The following is a 19988-nucleotide window of genomic DNA, read 5'->3' as shown; positions in this document are numbered from 1 at the left end:
GCAACCAATCAGAATCTACTTGTTTATTTAGCACCTTCTAGATAAAAGATAGTATCTGGTTGCCCATAGCAACATCCCATGTGAAAAAAATCACTCATCTTAGTAACTTTCCCCCATTGCATCTTACCTACAGTATAATACTAGTTTCCTGAGTAACCCTGATTTTCTTCTTTATGTTTCTTCATCAGATTGCCTTCCCTGACATAGAGAAAGCAGAATGGCTGAACAAGGTAATGTAAATGCATGGTCCGCTAGTGTGTGATTATGATGCACTGTGAGCATAATTGCTGATGAATGACACCCAGCATTAGAGATTTAATAATGGCATACTGCAGGACATTTAAGCTGCGTCTACACATTGTGTTTTAGCAGGATGCAGTCGAACAGGATCCTGTTTAGCAGGATGCAGTTTCTTGTGTCTAGACATTGCATTTTAGCAGGATGCAGCAGGCTTGTGTATATATCCTCTTGAGTAAGCATCCTGCTAAACCGCTCCTGTTCGACTACATTCTGCTGAAACGCAATGGGCAGATGCAGCCATAGATTTACATGTGAAGGCTCCTTCCTGCCAAACATGCGATGTGTGGACACAGCATTAGAATGAACTGGAATTGTTCAGTCCCTACTATTTTTAAAACGGCTATCATTTACACTGCAAAATCAAACTGGTTTTGCAGTGTAAATGATTGCCGCTTTAAAAAAACTGAAGATTTCTTACCAAATCTCCCACTTTCTGAATCTCTCATCCTATTAAACTTCACCCAACATTTGTGTACATTGAAGTGCTTCAGACAATGACGCTGCTCTGGGAGGGGAGCCCAGGACAGGGGCAGAGCTAGAATTCTTAAACAAAGGTAATCAAAGGCAATTTTATGTGGGCAATCAAAGGTTATCTAACCTAGTATAACCAGACAAGGAATCAATGGAGCAGATGTATTAAGCCTGGTGAAGTAATAAAGTAGCTGGACCATTGGGGTGCCTTGAGGACCGTGTTTGAGAACCTCTGGTGCTGACCTTACATTAATTTATTATTACTATGATGAATTGGCATTAATTAATGTCTGTACACCTAGTGCGATTAAGGCTATGGCCAATTTTGACTATGCAATTTTCCTTGAATCCCCGTAGCCTAGAGATTGAATATACACACATGGGGAGAGATTCAGAAAGTGAGAGATTTGGTGAGAAATCTCCAGTTTATTTAAAGCGGCAATCATTTACACTGCAAAACCAGTTTGATATTGAAGTGTAAATGATTGCCGCTTTAAATAAACTGGAGATTTCTCACCAAGGGCGATATGTAATAGGGTGCGATTTTTGGACTAGTCCAAAAATCGCACCATATCGCACAAAATCGCACCTTTCCAAATCGCATTTTTTGCCGCAAATTCGCATATGTAATGAGATGCGAATTTGCGGCAAAAAAGTGCGATATGGTGCGATTTCGGGCGCTTTTTTAGTCCTAAAAATGTGCGATTTTCAGTCATGAAAATCGGCACATTTTCAGTACTGTGCGCTGTGTTGTTAAAAAAAAAAAAAAAAAACGGCGTGCGGTCCCCCCCCTAAGCATAACCAGCCCCGGGCTCAAAAAGCCGGTGCTGGTATCATAAAATCAAAGGAACAATCAAGTTGGGGTTCCCTGGATTTTATAAAACCAGCACCAGACTCAAGGTCCGGCGCTGGTTCCCAAAATACGGGGGACAAAATGACTAGGGGTCCCCCGTATTTTAAGAAGCAGCACCGGACACAACCAGCCAGCAGGGTAATGCCACAGCCGGGGGAAACTTATTATATAAGCTCCCGCGGCCAAAGCATTAACCCCCTGGCTGGTCAGCATGGGCAGGGGTCCTGGGGAAGTGGGGACCCCCCCAATGAAGGGGTCCCCCCCCTCCAGGACTTACCAGCCCATGCTGATAGTCCGGGGCTGTCCCCGATGCCCCTGGCCGGTGGGCATCGGGCTGATGACTTGTGTAAAAAAAAGAATTAAAACTATTGTTTTACACTGGCGAACTATGAGTCCCAGCAAGCCTACCCCGCATGCTGGGACTTGGGGAACCACAAGTCCCAGCATGCGGGGCATTAAAGGGCCCGCTGGCACTTGTAGTTCTGCAGTGAAAAAAATAGTGCACAAAATCACACTGACACCCTGTAAAATAAAACTTTAATACACACAAAACACACACACACTGATACTTACCTACCTTGAGCCCGTAGGTCGGTCCCTGGATCCTGGGTCCGTCCTCCGGGGCTCCAGGGCAGAAGAGTCCGGTTCCGGGGCCTTGGTCCTGGTTCCGGGGCTGGTCCTGGAGTTCCGGGGCTCCTGGGCTGCAGAATCCGGGGTCCGGGATCCGTGGTACTCCCCAGGGGTACCTAAGGAGGCAAATCCAACTCACCTGCTCCCCGGCGGCGACCTCCGGTGACAGCGCTGCTCCACACTGGTACCCGGCTTGCAGGACTTTGACCGGCGCTGAGATGTTTCCTCCTCGCCGTCTCTGCACAGAATGATTTCTTGGCCAATCAGGAGCCGAGAAAGTCGGCTCCTGATTGGCCAGAAATCATTCTAACTAGAGACGCCGAGGAAGTAACATCTCTGCTCTAGATGCGCTGAGATGTTACTTCCTCGGCGTCTGTATTCAGAATGATTTCTGGCCAATCAGGAGCCAACTTTCTCGGCTCCTGATTGGCCAAGAAATCATTCTGTGCAGAGACGGCGAGGAGGAAACATCTCAGCGCCGGTCAAAGTCCTGCAAGCCGGGTACCAGTGTGGAGCAGCGCTGTCACCGGAGGTCGCTGCCGGGGAGCAGGTGAGTTGGATTTGCCTCCTTAGGTACCCCTGGGGAGTACCACGGATCCCGGGCCCCGGAACCCCAGGACCAGCCCCGGAACCAGGACCAAGGCCCCGGAACCGGACTCTTCTGCCCTGGAGCCCCGGAGGACGGACCCACGATCCAGGGACCGACCTACGGGCTCAAGGTAGGTAAGTATCAGTGTGTGTGTGTTTTGTGTGTATTAAAGTTTTATTTTACAGGGTGTCAGTGTGATTTTGTGCACTATTTTTTTCACTGCAGAACTACAAGTGCCAGCGGGCCCTTTAATGCCCCGCATGCTGGGACTTGTGGTTCCCCAAGTCCCAGCATGCGGGGTAGGCTTGCTGGGACTCATAGTTCGCCAGTGTAAAACAATAGTTTTAGTTCTTTTTTTTACACAAGTCATCAGCCCGATGCCCACCGGCCAGGGGCATCGGGGACAGCCCCGGACTATCAGCATGGGCTGGTAAGTCCTGGAGGGGGGGGGACCCCTTCATTGGGGGGGTCCCCACTTCCCCAGGACCCCTGCCCATGCTGACCAGCCAGGGGGTTAATGCTTTGGCCGCTGGAACTTCTATAATAAGTTTCCCCCGGCTGTGGCATTACCCTGCTGGCTGGTTGTGTCCGGTGCTGCTTCTTAAAATACGGGGGACCCCTAGTCATTTTGTCCCCCGTATTTTGGGAACCAGCGCCGGACCTTGAGCCTGGTGCTGGTTTTATAAAATCCAGGGAACCCCAACTTGATTGTTCCTTTGATTTTATGATACCAGCACCGGCTTTTTGAGCCCGGGGCTGGTAATGCTTAGGAGGGGGACCGCACGCCAGTTTTTTATTTAAATTTCTTTTTTAACTATTTTTTTTACAGCAGAAGCATGCACAGATCTCAATGATCTGTGCATGTTTCTGCCTAAGTCGCCAGTCAGAAGCTGGTCTATTTTTTTTGCAATTTTTTTTAAGCTCCCATATGCGACTTTAGAACTCGCATCCTATTACATATGCGAGTTCTATAGTTTACTATGGGAAAACATCTGGATGCGATTTTCAGTGTGCCTGAAAATCGCATCTTTAAAATGTGCGAATTCGCGGTAAAAAATGCGATTTTTACCGCGACTCGCATCCTATTACATGTGCGATTTTTAGAAAAAATGCGATTTTGGTCAATTTTGACAAAAAATCGCAAAAGTCTAAAAATCGCACCCTATTACATATCGGCCCAAATCTCTCACTTTCTGAATCTCTCATCCTATTAAATCTCACCCATGGTGTGATTTTGGCTATAGCCAATTTGATTTTTACTAGAAATAGCTCATACTAGATTGTACACTTTCTAGTCATGTCTCCCTGCACAGTGTGTATTTTCCTTGCCCCACAGTGGTGCACATCGGCATCGCAAGCTATACACACACGGTGTGAATACCTGTATGTACTATGTTTTCTACAGATGTGAACTTTATAGTCCGTATTGATAGTTCATGTTGCACCGTGTATATGCCCCTTTATTCAATAAAAAAAAAGGCTCAAGTGGCTCCCAGTCTAGAAGTACAGTATCATGTGACCTATATCTGCAAAAACACAGTGTGTGTGTTCTGATCTCTATGTAATTGGTTAGATATGAGCTGCCAGGCCATCAAAGGTTGCAGGACCTGTGTGTAGTATACTTTGCAGCATGGAGCAGTTTATCTTGCTTTTGTTTACAGACTTGCAGATAACCCTGGATATATCTGCCTGTGCTCCTGCTGGGTGGATAATGTTCTTTGTGCCTCTTAGCAGGCTTAATGCTATCTTTTGGTCCTTCTATTGGTGCTGTAATATCCTTTCTATTAAGTAAACTATTATAACACACTGATATAGCTGAGAAAGTGACTTGTTTATGCGGGATCCGGACAACGGGTCTACAGCGAAAAGGTAGACAACCATTAGGCCGACAAGCAAAAAGGTCAACATTCAAAAAGGTCAACACAAGCATTAGGTCGACGTGGAGTTTTTCACTTTTTTTGAGCCGACATGTGCCGACAGGCGGTATTTTGTGCCCTACCATCCACTAGGATGTGGTGGGAGAATAAAATAGTGTGCCGAGCATAGTGAGGGGATGCGGTGCACTTCAAACTGTGTCCATGTCGACTGTGTCGACATTCAGGTAAAAAAACCTGTGAAAAACCCCATGTCGACCTTTTTGCTTGTCGACCTTGTTGTTTGGATCTAATGGTTGTCTACCTTTTTGCTATAGACCCCTTGTCCCAGTTCTGTTTATGCTGGTCTCTGGAACCAGTCCTATTATATGTTGGTGACCCATGCAAAGCTTTACTACGCACAATAGGAGACACCATTACCCTTCTGTCCTCCTTCGGATAACATTATTCTTATTTTATCTTCTAATGACAGTGCTGTTGTTTTACATTACTGTGTCCTATTCACATATGTATGTATATATATGTGCCCCGTGTTTCTGATTTACATCTCTCTGTCCTATGCTTTTCTCTTTAAATACTGTTTCTTGTATTGCAGATTGGATGCATCTTGGGCTACATGCATTTATGGAATGCAAATTATTATTTTTTTTTTTTAAAGATTGGTTGCATTGCACTGAAGTAAACCGCATGTCATTATTCTGTACCTGCGTGACGTCTAGCCTATTTTTCAGATTGTGGCCCAGATGTGGCCGTTTATCGGACAGTACCTGGAGAAGATGCTCACAGACACTGTAGCTCCTTCAATCCGTGCCTTCAATACTCACCTCTCCACTTTTCACTTCACAAAGATCAACCTTGGTGAGAAGGTAAGACGGGCCAATACTGCGCTAAACTACTCGGCAACTCATATTACATTTCATGGTCATTTTAAAAGATGAAAAGCACCGCACACAAACTCTTAAGTGGTAGTCCTAATTAATGCTGAGAGCAAAAAAATGCTCTTAGGGGTATTCATTCTTTAATCCTACTGTCTGAAAGTTTCCGACGTCAATCTTCCAACTCTCAGAACCGTTCCGCTAGTCGGACGGCTGCAGATTTTTAAACGGCACAGGATTTGGGGGGGGGGGGGGGGCAGGTTGTAGAGAAACATTATGAGAATGCGTTCAATGCTTTGCTGAGAACTCCCACGTCTTGTTACGCATTTAAAAGTTAGTCTGGTTTTCCCGATTTGTTACGATTTTTAGTGAAATATTTTCTGCTGCTAAATCACCAGTGTAACCAACAGAACTTATATTCTACAAATAGGTTCCTGGAACAGATCACACAAATGATAAAGCATAGCATGTCTGTTATGCTTCCTGTGGCATCACTGGAAATCTGCCAGTGTAAAAATCTGCAGAGTGTTGTTGTCTTCTAGAGTAAAGGCCTCCATACATTAGGCTGATTTGTACTAAGGTGAAGTCGGACCCAATTCTCCTGTGAGCCGCCCGGCAGCTCTCCGAGAGGCTCACATACGATTTGGCACGCGATTTATCACATGTAACTGGAGAGCTGCAGTGTGGGGTGGGCGGCCGGTGATGAGCTGAAGTGGGGCGGGTGGTGATCAGCGGGACAGGCACGCCGGGTATTAATTTTTTTAAAATTAAAGTGTCAAATGACCGGCCGGCCGCTGATTGGCCAAGAGAGTGCACTCTCAGCCAATCAGTAAATTTTAATACCTGCCGCTGCGCATCACGGTGATCACCAGCCGCCCCACTGCTCCTCACCGGCCGCTGCCACTCAGCACCCGCAGGTAGGACACGCAGATAGGGGTGTGCCAGCAGTGCGGTACCGCTAGCACACACCTCGGAATCTGACCGGATATATTGCGGGTGCTAAAAAGACAGATTGAACCTACAGCAGGTTCAATCTGTAGGTTCTGACCCGATGCTCACGGGACTGGGTATGGGGTCGGAGGACGTGTCGAACACCTCCAATTTGGGCCGATTTCTCAACCCGTTTTGTGGAATCGGGCAAAATCTTCCCAAATCGGATAATTGTATGAGGGCCTTAATGTGAGACACCCTTCTAAGCAGTATTATTATAATTGGGTTTTTATATTTGTTTTTGTCCTTTGTTCAGGCCCCAAAGGTGATTGGTGTTAAAGCTCATACAGAGATGGATAAAAAGCAAATAATTCTGGACCTGAATATCAGGTAATTGATTTATATATACTTCTGTAACTTTTATAACTTTTTCTGAAGTCCTCTGTTATTGTCATGGTGATTCCCCACTTGTGTGGATTGGCCATTCTGTGTACAGGAAGTAACCACATAAGATAACGCTGACTCTTTTATAGGAGTCCTTCATATACTTGTATATTCTCAAGCATACACTATAGAGAGAGGCATACTTCATGAAGAATGAGAACAAATAATCACAATTGGCATGGACTGTTCATTCAGCAAGTGGCTGATCTATCACCCTCTCTGACTAGCATCAGATATCACTATTTTCATCTATACTTACTTTAGTAAAAATGAGTTTGCTCAGAAATTCCACATACTCCATGCATTTTTTCTCTTATAATAATTTTGGTTGGCATGCTATGAAGCTAATGCCAGATATTTAACTCTATGTTGCTCAGTGAGAATCTGCAGTTCGGAGGACTCTTGTCTAGGAACATAAAATGTACTTTTCTATTGTTGCTAACCGGTGGTCAAGGTGCCAGCAATCAGTATAATAAACGCCTGCACTCCGAAAGGATCAGGATGCTGATGCCGGAATTCTGGCAGCTGGCATCTCGATCAGTGAGTTTGGGGTGGGTTAAAGTTAGGCCAGGGATGGCAGGGGGATTAAGTTTAGGCAGTAGGGAGGGGACTTAAGGTTAGGCTGCAGGAAGGTTAGAGTCAGGCTGTGGGGAGAGGGGGTTAGGTTTAGGCAACAGGGTGTGAGGGAGAAGGTTAAGCCAGGGATGGCAGGGGAATTAGGTTTAGGTAGTAGTGGGGTGACTTAAGGTTAGGCTACGGAAAGGGAAAGGTTAGAGTTGGGCTTAGGTTTAGGCAGTGGGGTGTGGGGGGGTTAAGGTTAGGCACTAGTGGGGTTAGGGCTAAGCTGCAGGGGAGGGGGTTGATGGTTATTTGACTGAAAGGGACAGTGGGGGGGGGGGAAGTATACTTACATGACTCCTGCCAGGATTCCCTCCTTCTGGATGCTGGTGATTTCTGATCCCCAGGATTCCTGACCTCCAGTCATCCATATGTATCCCCTTTATATTTATCTGCCCTATGGCCAAGTGTTTGTGGTCTGTCACCAATTCTGTGGTGAAATGCTGGTTGTACTGTAAGTACCTTGGTGTTAGAGCTGGGGTGTCTTAAAGTTATGGGTAGCCTAGGCAAGCTAACAAGTAAGTTACAACAGATCTTCTAATATATGTTAACATAAACAGTATCATACAGTATATCCTACTACAATCTAATCCCTACCAGTCGCTAGATAGATCACCAATCCCTTAGTTTAGGCTGATTCTTACCCATGCAGCACACCTGGAATGAGATGGCACATCCCACTATTCTGACAGGTGAGCAACCTCTCTTTGGTCGATACATATCCTTTTAACTCAAATATAGCTAAATCCTGCTGTCCTACCGCTCCCCTGGCATGTAATGGATTAGCCCCTTCCTTGGCATCGAGCATGCCAAAAGGGGGCTAGATGGGTCTATTGTAAACCTCTGCTTGTTTAATCGTGGAGATGGTGTGATCCCTGGAAAACTGTTGACCAGTTGATGATAATGAAAATAAAATCACCCTGCCTGGAAAATGCTACTTCCAGTCAGAAGGAGATTTATGGAGATTTATGCATATATATGTATATGGGGACCTGGCTCTGACCACATCCTCTGAATTATGCTGTACACACTACAGAAGATTTTGGAACACAACCTAGCTTAATATAAACATAACATTACCTCAGTTACTGCTCCCATTTTCCTCCCTGTGTATTTACATGATTGATACATACATGCTATGTGGTACAGTAAGTCAATATCAGTTAAGGTGCCCATACACGGTGCGATGATCACACCCATTATGGGCTGGGGCGCATTGCAACACATACGTTTTGCATGCGATTTGCGTGCGATGCGATCCGAGGGCAGTACAAAAAGTATGTGCAGCACATACTTTTTGTACTGTGCGATGCGATGGCGCTCATCGCACAGTGTATGGGCACCTTAACAGTGATGTCTCTTCCCATGTGGCATACATAAATAAGCAATAAGGGAAGAGTTCTGTCCCAGTTGGTTAAACAGAGGAAAAGGCCAAGATGTGTCTATTACTTTCTGGGAGATTGCTTTTCTAGATACAGATTGTTATCAGGTGGCTATGGGTCCTATGGCTGATTCATGAAGTACATTGTAACACTGAATGTATTAATGTGTGCAGACTAAAACTGTAAGAGGGGTAAAGGTGTTTACTGTCTTAAAATATTCCATTTTATTGCCCAAACAAATGCCTGCTTTTGCCCATGTGCAGTACCCATATTTTGTGCACACAAGAGTTTGAAAGTCTGTATGCGGCTGAGGACGCAGTGGTGTCGGCCATTTTGGCGGAGTGCAGAGGCCAGGGTCTCCATCAGAAGATGTAGATTTCTTGGCCTCTTGGTAGGAGCTGCACTAGCCGGCTAATGGTATTGCATGTAATCTGGTTCTGTGTCCTAGATTACAAATGCACGCAGTACCAGACGCCTCCTTTTGCATTACCATATCTGTGCACCACATTAGAATCCGGTCCTCTATGTAGTACTGACCTTCCCAACTCTCTCTGCAGCTATGTTGGCGATGTTGAGGTAGATGTGGAGGTGAAAAAATATTTCTGCAAAGCTGGAGTTAATGGCATGCAGGTGAGCGAGGCACAATTACAAAATAGGATACAAATTTGGAAAAATTGCAGTGGGATTTACAATATTATGTATTTTCTCCACCACATATTATTTACAGCTGCATGGAATGCTACGTGTCATCTTAGAGCCACTGATTGGCAATGTACCTATCGTGGGCGCTATAACATTATTCTTCATCCGGCGACCGGTAAGTAAACAAGTAAAACTCTTCATGTCTTTGATAGGAGTCTGTACAGATACATTGGTTTCTGGAGGTAATTGTTGTATAATTGTACAGATTGGTCCCTGGAAGTATCATTCAAAGCTAAATAGTTTGTTTATAATTGTGCAATGTGGATTTTCTGTGTCGAAAAGCCAGGTCATGAGTTGTTAATAACAGATTAAGGGGTCTATGTACTAAGGCTTGGCGAAAGATAAAGTGGCTTGCAATAAAATCTAGTTTATCCGCTCCTGACTGCAATGTTACAGGCTGGGTTTGTACAATGCCAGGTGCTGATTGGCAGGTTCTTTACCTTTCCAAGGCTTAGTACACCGACCCCATAAACTACTGGTAAGCCACTATCATTCCTGTGCCAGTAAGGTTTGTTTGTTGCCTTGAGCTTTTCCTGACACAAGATCTTATTACACAATTCCACCTATATGTAGATCTTTCTATAACTATTCATGTAGTTTTTATTTTCTGGAACGTTCTGTTACTTTGTGTAATATCTAATTAGTGAGACTCCTATGGCCTGGCTGACAGGAATGTTTTGATAAACCATCATACTGTTGTCTAATGACTTCCTTTCTTGGTAGAGGTTGGACTTAAATTGGACCGGGCTCACAAACTTACTGGACATTCCAGGACTGAAGTAAGTGACCAGCACTATGGATTCCAATATACGCTTTGACCTCTTATGCATTTGTTGAACCCCATAGGTTTCAGCTTTGGATTTTTCACCAGCAATCAATATCTTTGTTTAGGACTAACCTCCTAGTACCATCAGAGATAAGGGGCCTACACACGTAGAGATTTGCTGAGCGTTCTGAGTGATGCACACAGCGATGTGTCAGTGCTCTGTGCTGAGCGATCGGTCAGGGCCAGTTTTCTCCAGTGAGAACAATGGTCTTGATAACTAATGTCCAGCATTCTGGATATTAATCGCCGGGCGATAGTGACGTGCGGGACCATGCAGCGCTATTGCTTATATAATGCCCCTCCATTGCTCCCAGTGTACGCCCCATTAGCTTACACAGTTGGGCAGAAAGGTAAATGAGAATAGCTAGCATAACCAGACACCAGACTTTGAAGTCCACCAGTCATATACCCACTACTGGGGCTACCATTTTGTAGGATAAATATTTGATGCTGCTAGTATGAGGTCCTAACCTTCATGGCTCAATGACACTTTTACCTCTTTTTTATTTTTCATCGGCCTACAAAATGGCTTCCTCTGCTATAGCATGTGTATGTTTCAGGTGCCAGCGAGGAAGTTAAATGGCGGGAATCACCCAAAGCAAGCGATCCTCGCTGTTTAACCCCTGTACTGGCCGCTCACCCTATTCAACGTGGCAGGGAAAAACTCGCTGACAGAGAGGATTCCCCCAAACAACGAGGCTCGCGGCTAATGCAGGGAGCCCACTGCATTTAGCCGTGAGTCTCGCTGTTTCAGCGGCCACATACAAACGGAGCGAGGGGGAAACAGCGTATACAGAGGGGGTCAGTTGAATACTGACCCTGCGAGCTGTGACAGCGGGCAGGCAGCCCTGAGAGCTGTCACAGCTCGCCCCCAGCATTGAATACACCCCTTGGTATGTGATGTACGATGTGGGGAGTGAATTTCACATATTGTCAGTGGGACCATCCAATTTACTGCATGCCCAAAATTGTAATCGCTATTTATGGAAACGAGTTTAATCTATTATTCCCTAAAAAAATTATTGCTATATACATAACTGCTTAATTTTCTTCTTGCACAGTTTTACTTAACATCCACCTTGTTACAGTGTACATAAATAGTTCTAGTTACCTCTCTCTCATTATTGTCATCTTGTCATATTCTCAGTGCACTGTCCGATACAATGGTTATGGACATTATTTCTGGCTTCCTGGTTCTTCCAAATCGCCTCAGTATCCCTCTTGCACAAGATCTTCACATGGCAGAGCTGCGATCTCCACTGCCAAGGGTAATTTCCATGTCGGGTTGTGTTTTGTATCTATTTCAGTTGAAAGGCACTAGGTCATTGCAGCACCAGGACAGGACCAGGCATAAGGAGACTTGAACCATTTGTTAAAAATAAACTCATATTTTAACAAAAACTTTTTTACTGTTATACAGATTTATTTACAGATACCACAAAGGTGCACTACCTCTCCTTTATACTCCTCTCAGTCACTAAATATTGGCCTCCTATTTGCATTATCCAGTCTTTAGAACATGTTTTCTGCCTCCATCTCAGACTGTTAGTAAGTTGGTTATCACCTTCTCCCTCATTTCAGGGCATTGTGCGCATTCATCTGGTGGAAGCCCGGAATCTAAGTTCTACGGACTTCAAAATAGGTGGAATTCTGTCCGGGAAGTCGGACCCTTATGCCATCTTGCGTGTGGGTACACAGGTCTTCACAAGCCGCATCATTAATGAAAATCTGAACCCTGTGTGGAACGAGATGTATGAGGTATGGAATCTGCTATAGCTTATTGTCCGTACACTTCTCATAGGCCCTTATTCTGGTTCACTTGCAAAGGAAAATTCCTTCTCAAATGGACAAAACCATGTGCACTGCAGGTGGGGCAGATGTAACATGTGCAGAGAGTGAGATCTATTTTGCAGTGTAAAAATAAAGCAGGCAGTATTTCCCTGCACAGAAACAAAATAACTCACCCAAATCTAACTCTCTCATCATCGCACTTCTCATCATCCCGTTTGTGTTATTTGCAGGTTATAGTGCACGAGGTGCCTGGCCAGGAGCTGGAAGTGGAGTTGTTTGATAAGGACCCTGACCAAGACGACTTTTTAGGAAGGTGAGTGAGCGCTCCAGATTAAAAATAAAAAGTGAAATACAGATCTTTATACAGCATCAAAATTTCCCCACAACTGTTAACATGATTTTAAAAGCAGTATTAGTAAAGATTGTTTTATAAACATCATATCAGCAGATGTGTGACCGTAGCATGTAAATTGATGTACTTATACTTCTATAAAACCTTATCTAAAATAAAGACTCGGAGACATGGATTTGGCAGAATTTGTTAGCTGAGTTTATTTAAACTTTAAACTAAATTTTTTGAAGTTTTATTTATTTTAATGTTTATTTTATTTTATGGTGGCCAGAAAGAACGGCTAAAACTTATTAAGCTCCACCCCCCGAACTAACTTGCGTAAATCAGCCTAACTCAGAAAACGGTATCCACTCAACCTACAACATTGACTACCCACCCATCCGGGTGGGTTCGCAGTGCCCGAGCGGGTAATCCAGCGAAAGGCCTAAGCCAACGAGAGGCGAGTGCACCGAAAAACAAGCCAATTCCGCAACTACCAAAACTTATTAACTAATCTAAAATCTATGAACTTGCCGTTCTTTCCCGCCCCTCAGCTAACGCGATTAACACCAATACTAATCCCCCCCCCCCCCCCCCCCAAAAACAAAAAACATTAGGGAAGGGAGGGCGGGAAATTTTTCTGAGAAGAGAGGGAGACTCCTCCCCCTGCATCCCATATTAACCCAGCTAACCTGCCAAACACCATGCCCTTATTGGCCCCTCCGAGTCACATGCTTTACCCTAACCCACACCCAGCTTCATTATGTTTAATGCACTGCATGGCTATGCAGCCATTTCGTTGTTCTAAACATCATATCAGCAGATGTGTGACCGTAGCATGTAAATTGATGTACTTATACTTCTATAAAACCTTATCTAAAATAAAGACTCGGAGACATGGATTTGGCAGAATTTGTTAGCTGAGTTTATTTAAACTTTAAACTAAATTTTTTGAAGTTTTATTTATTTTAATGTTTATTTTATTTTATGGTGGCCAGAAAGAACGGCTAAAACTTATTAAGCTCCACCCCCCGAACTAACTTGCGTAAATCAGCCTAACTCAGAAAACGGTATCCACTCAACCTACAACATTGACTACCCACCCATCCGGGTGGGTTCGCAGTCCCCGAGCGGGTAATCCAGCGAAAGGCCTAAGCCAACGAGAGGCGAGTGCACCGAAAAACAAGCCAATTCCGCAACTACCAAAACTTATTAACTAATCTAAAATCTATGAACTTGCCGTTCTTTCCCGCCAAAGCGGGGCTCCGGTCCCGGAGACCCCGCCCCGCCACCATACTATTGAATCGAAGCTACCACGATTAACAGATCCTCCACAAATATCTTCAAGCCTGCCTTGACAAGATGTATCCCGTCAGGCCTATATAGCTGGTGAAACCTGAATCTAATCCTCTCATGCGGCACCACAGCACCACCAGCCTGTATAACCCAACGAGCCACAGCTGTATTCAGCTTTTTCCTGGCTTCGTCAATCGCACGACAGTCCCTGGCACCTTTCCAGTACAAGCGGGGGACTATAAATGACCATATCAGGGTGCAGGTTGGCCATGCGGCCCTAATGGCGGCCAGATCTCCCAGGATCAAGGCCCTTAACTCTAGTTGCGATATCTTCCCCAGATCATTGCCGCCCAAATGAAGCACCAACACTCCTGGCAGGCCAAAGTTCTTCACCTTCACAATAAGAAAAGCCCTTAACTCGCGCCAGGACATTCCTCTAACTCCAAGCCAACGCACACGCTGGCAGCCAACCACCACCGGACCTTCACCTGACTCCATAAGCCTGCCTGCCCAATAGACAAATGAATGACCTACCACCCACACCCTCATGTTGTCGAAGCCCACACCTGAAGGAAAAAATGGATAAGATGGATTAATATTGATTCTTCAAAGGACAGGAATGAAAGTTTTAAGGGAGGATCTGCCAAAAGAAAAATTTTTATGATTGGCGCACAATTTGGTGCGGTAGCACTGCTTCAATAGCAATTGAAGCCACTCCTAGACACAATAGGTAAGAGACTCACATAAGGGAGGGAAGGGTAGTGGAAGGGTATCGGGAAGAAAGGGATTACTCGGCCGGAGGAAAAAACGTCTGAACCTGCTGAGGGACTCTTAATTAGAAGCCAGATTAGCCGAATTAACAAGCCGAATTCAGTCCGTCAGGTCAGGCAAAAAAGCGTGAAAACTCCGGACGCTGGCCCAACAACAGAGCGTAGCTAATCCCCGAGTAGGAAACAGGCGGGCTGGGGTAACATAGGAATACAACCAAACAGCTGGAAACCAAACACACACAGACTAGCAGGGCAGGAGATGCGGACGTATGTACTTTCTATAGCTTGCTGAGCGCCATCTACCCAATGCTTTGATGTCTCTAGCTTGCCAGCCTGCCCTAGCTGCTGATGTTGCCGCACCTATTCTAAAGGAGTGGGTACCAAAGTCCCCTGCTGCCAAGCCCAAGCTCTCCAAACAACGCCTCATCATCCAGTCAAATTGGTACCTGGTCAAAGGTAACCCATCATAGTGCAATAGCCAGGAACCATCCGAGTCCGGCCGCACTAGCTCGTACTGCCCTGCAAGAGCTACCGGGCAGATAGATACTGGCAAAACAGGAGACATTGACACCCACTTTCCTTTCGCCAACTGGTCTGTTTTAGAGCGCCGAATCCTGCACTAAAGCGCCTGCCTCTCAATCCGTATGTCCGATGCCAGCAACTGAGAATCCCTATGCTTAGAAGGAGCCACCAGTTCAAGAATTCTAAAGGCCCCATGAAATGCAACTGAAAAAGCCAAACGAAATAACAGAGTCTCAAACGCGGACTCAGCATGGCAAGCTACCTTATCTAACAAGGAAGGGAGAATCGAAGCATCGATGGGACGCCTACTATCAGGGGCCACCGGGGCTCTACGCAACCAGCCTCTCATAGCTCTACGCACCAAGAAACCTTTAGTAAAGTCAGGGAGCCCCTTTAACTGAGCAAAAAAGGCTATTCCTGCCAGGTAACTAACTGCTACCGCCCTGGATTTGCCTGCGTTGTAAAGTTTCCAGAGAAAAGATAGCAGAAGTTTCTGCCTCCGCCTACCTGGCTGCGCAGACCCTCCGGAGAAAGCTTCCCATTCCGACCAAGCCTGCCTGTACTTCCCAAGCGTAGCCGGCGCTACCGACAGTTCCGCTAGCCCCTCCATTCCGGCCTGATGACCTGCCAAACATAAGGAGGGCACGAAACCCCGACAGCATCAGCCCCTGGCACCAACTTACGAAAACGCTCCCACTGAAACCTGGAAAGCGCATCGGCAACCTCGTTCTGAACACCTGGAACATGCCTTGCTTTAAACAAGATATTGAACCGCAAACACTGTAGCGACAGCTGCCCCAGGATCCTCAGCACCAGAATAGATTTAGCTTTCTGGTTGTTAATTGCGTGGACAACGCTGAAGTTGTCACACCAAAACAGCACGCTGCGATTCGCTAAGCAAGACCCCCAAATCTCGATTGCCACCATGATCGGGAAAAGTTCGAGAAGCAGCATATCCCTGTTAAGGCCCTCTCTCAACCAATCCTCAGGCCAAGCCTCTGCGCACCATCTCCCATCCAGGTAGCACCCAAAACCTGTAGAACCCGCAGCGTCAGTGAAGAGTTGCAACCTGGAGCTATCCACCACCGGAGCCAACCAAATGCGAATGCCATTGAAATCCTCTAAAAACGAGGACCAAATGACAAGGTCCCTCTTGATCTCGGTTGACAAGCGCACGAAATGGTGAGCTCTTTTAACTCCAGCAGTGGAACGCTCCAGCTTGCGACAAAACAGCCGTCCCATCGGTATAACTCTGCAAGCAAAGTTAAGCTGGCCCAGAAGGGACTGCGCCTGACGCAATGTGACCTTGCGAGACCCCTTGCATTGTGCAATGGCAACCTTCAGCTTCTCCACCTTGTCTGAAGGCAGACAGCAATAGCCCTCCACCGTGTCGATCTGGATCCCCAAGAAAGACAGGCAGGTGGTAGGGCCCTCAGTCTTTTCCTCAGCAATGGGCACACCAAATTCTCCAAAAATGTCCCCTATGCTGCGCAAGATGTACTCACAATGGTCAGAGCCTGCAGGCCCCACGCAGAGGAAGTCGTCGAGATAATGAGCGATCCCGCTCAAACCCGAGGCCTTCTCTACGCACCAATGCAAGAAGGTACTGAACCTCTCAAAGAACGCACAAGAAACTGAACACCCCATTGGCAAACATTTGTCAATGAAGTATTCATCCCCCATGCGGAAGCCCATGTACCTAAAAGCATTAGGATGTAACGGCAAAAGGCGGAATGCCGATTCTATATCAATTTTGGCCAAGAGAGCTCCAGGACCATAGGACCTGACCATCGCGAGCGCATCATCAAAGGACTGGTAAGTTACTGAACAACACTCAAATGGAATGGCATCGTTGACTGAAAATCCGACCGGATAGGATAGGTGTTGGATTAGTCTAAACTTACCCGGATCCTTTTTTGGCACCACACCGACAGGTGAAATGATCATATCAGCAATCGGAGGTGACAAAAAGGGGCCCTCCATTCGACCCAGGTGAACCTCTTTCATGACCTTCTCCCTTAAAACTGAGGAATGTGTTCTTGCCGATTGCAGATTCCTAAACGCCCCCCCTTTAACTTCACCCCTAACTGGCAAACTGAAACCAACAGAAAAACCTTTTAACAAAAACTCTGCAGCTTCCCTGTCAGGATAACTTTGAAGCCATGGGGACATGGCCTGAACACAAACCGGTGTCGCCGCCCTAGCGAGCAGAGCCTGAGGAGGGAGGTCTACTGGAAGTTGCGGGACCCGCCCCTCTGGTGGGGCGGCCCCCTCGAAAGCAGCTAGACGAGGGGTGACTGCCAGAACAAGTGATGCATATATGCTTGTAACGGCAACGCTGACCCATATTGCAGAAGGAATTATTAAAAGCATAACACTTCCCTCTAGTTGACCCCGGGGCAAATGGCCTACCCCCCGGTGTAAAACGCTTAGCCGCCGAGCTCTCCATGATAGCCCTCTGAGGCGCATTGCTCGGAGGCGCTGCAGGCGCCGGAGGGCGGCCACTGTCTGTCACTTCAGAGTGAACCCTAGCCACCTCCATCCAAACCTCCACATCTTTACACCCGAAATCTATTATGTGTAAGCAATCTTGCTTGCGCCTAAACTGCTCATCATACTTCCTCCAGGCAACCCCGCCGTACTTTCTGTACATATCGTGGACCATATGAATATAGCGAATAATATTCATATGCTCCTCTGGCCTATCCTCCAAATAGCATGCCGCAAATACACAGAAACCGGATAACCAGTTATCATAGGATCTGAAAGCTTCAGAACCTACACCCCCTTTCGCCTTTGCCGCCTTATGGGCTTTCTTGGCCTCATCTGTCAAACTGAATAAATCCACAAAGTCGCCCTTCTGGATCTTCCTCCGACAACTTTCCCTAAGACCGCGGAGGACTGCAGTATAGTCGCAGCGCACCACACTAGGCAGATTCCTACGTTTCCTTTCCCTCTTGGAAATTGAAGCTAGGCGCTTGCGCTTGTCACCCTTTCTACGCTTCCCTGCCTCCTTTTTAGCATATTTAGCTGCCCTCCTACGGGCCTTAGCGGCACTACCCGTATCGGATCCCCCAGGAGAAGAAGAGGAGGAAGAGGAGGAGTAGCGCGAGGAATAGGAGCCCCCAGAGGATGATCCTGGATTTGACCCCCCTTCACCCTCTGATGAACCATCACCTGATGTATCAGCCTGCTCCTCCCACGTATCATCATCATCATCATCTTCGTCGACATCCGTGTCCACCAGGTCGACTGTCACTTCCTTCTTTCTTCTCCTCCGACCGGTAGCCTCACCACCTGTGGGAACACAAGAGGGGGGCCTCGGGGACCGCGAGCGCCTATTGCGCTTGGGCTGCCTGCGTGACGTACCAGGCCCAGATTCCACAAACCCGCTCTCATCCTCAGCCGCTATAGGAGTGCGCGCATGACCAAATGCCCTCACAAACTCAGAGCAGCCTGGTATAGGGTCAAACACATTCTGCCCGCTGCTGCCTGCACCCCCTTCTCCATCAGGCCCACCTTCCAATAGGGGAGCAAGGGCACCAGCCACTGAAGACAACGCTGCAGAGAGCAAAGCAGGGTCAAAAGAGGCAGAGGATGCACCCCCTCTGGTGGCCCGCGCAGCTGAATCAGCCCCTTGGCGGCCCCCACGGGTTGATGCTCTCCCCCTTGCCTGACCCCGACCCCTGCCAGCTGCCCCAGCAGCTCTATCCACTCCTGATGGCTCCGGCCCCTGCCTTTCCCATGAAGGCTTATAGCCATACAATGGGGTTTCCGGGTCAGGAGCAGGCTCCAATGGTAAATCCCATTCAGACTGCCTCTGTCCCTGCCTGACGCCAGCTCTCCCTGACACTGCAGCCCTGCTAGCTGTACCGCCACGCCCCCTTGAGCTCCCAGACCCGGCCGCCATTACACCGCGCTGTACAACGTCTGCGGCTAATGGCCGCCTCCCGCCTCTAGCACTGCCGGCAGCAGCCCCCACCGGAGCAGAGGCCCCAGCACTACTCCGGGCACCCCTCGCGTATCCACGCTCAGCGCGTGACGCGGCACCGCCGCGACCTCTCCCCGGCCTACCCGCAGCCGGCACAGCAGCCGCCGTCCTCCTTCCTTGACCGGCGACCGCCGCCCGACCACGAGCGGAGACCAAGTCGGCGTCAGCGGCTACCGCTGCACCCACCGGAGCCTCACTCCCGGCGGGGCCCTCACCTCCTTCGGCAGCAAAACGAGCAGGCGGCCTTGCGGCGCGCCTAGGACGCTGGGGAGCTGGCCTGGACATAGCTACAGGTAATGCAGTTTAAACAGCGCCCTGAATCACCAATTCTTTCACCCTCAAACAACCTACAAAACCCCCCACTAGTACCACAGCGCACTCCTCTCACAACTCTACCTCAAATCCCCACAAAAACCCCCTGTATTACCACAAACTCCCCACAAGCACAGACACGCACAACCACTCACCTCAAATTTTTCTGAGAAGAGAGGGAGACTCCTCCCCCTGCATCCCATATTAACCCAGCTAACCTGCCAAACACCATGCCCTTATTGGCCCCTCCGAGTCACATGCTTTACCCTAACCCACACCCAGCTTCATTATGTTTAATGCACTGCATGGCTATGCAGCCATTTCGTTGTTCTTATTTTAGGAATTATTTATTTTTATAGCCTCAACATTATTATTATTATTATTATTAACCACCCATATCAGTCATTGTCCCTCTGGAGCTTAAAGTGTACATTCTCTACCATAGAACCTTACATGCACACCAGGGTCCAGTTGTAATTTC

General features: G+C 47.2%; 1 protein-coding gene across 2 annotated transcripts in view; it reads left to right on the top strand.

Annotated features, from left to right (window-relative positions):
- The window catches only part of ESYT1 (extended synaptotagmin 1), a 132931-nt gene that overhangs the window by 43713 nt on the left and 69230 nt on the right, over window positions 1-19988 (top strand). For both annotated transcript variants that reach the window (XM_083169167.1, XM_083169168.1), the window contains exons 3-11: window positions 189-230; window positions 5449-5583; window positions 6839-6912; window positions 9524-9596; window positions 9694-9783; window positions 10392-10447; window positions 11642-11762; window positions 12076-12252; window positions 12516-12598. In XM_083169167.1, the coding sequence (XP_083025293.1) occupies window positions 189-230; window positions 5449-5583; window positions 6839-6912; window positions 9524-9596; window positions 9694-9783; window positions 10392-10447; window positions 11642-11762; window positions 12076-12252; window positions 12516-12598 (851 nt within the window). The remainder of the gene's footprint in view (window positions 1-188; window positions 231-5448; window positions 5584-6838; window positions 6913-9523; window positions 9597-9693; window positions 9784-10391; window positions 10448-11641; window positions 11763-12075; window positions 12253-12515; window positions 12599-19988) is intronic.

This window comes from Crinia signifera, chromosome 2, assembly GCF_055691185.1.
Source record: "Crinia signifera chromosome 2, ASM5569118v1, whole genome shotgun sequence".
Taxonomy (NCBI): Eukaryota; Metazoa; Chordata; class Amphibia; order Anura; family Myobatrachidae; genus Crinia; species Crinia signifera.
Note: the sequence above shows the minus strand (reverse complement) of the source record. Positions and strands in the feature narration are given on the sequence as shown.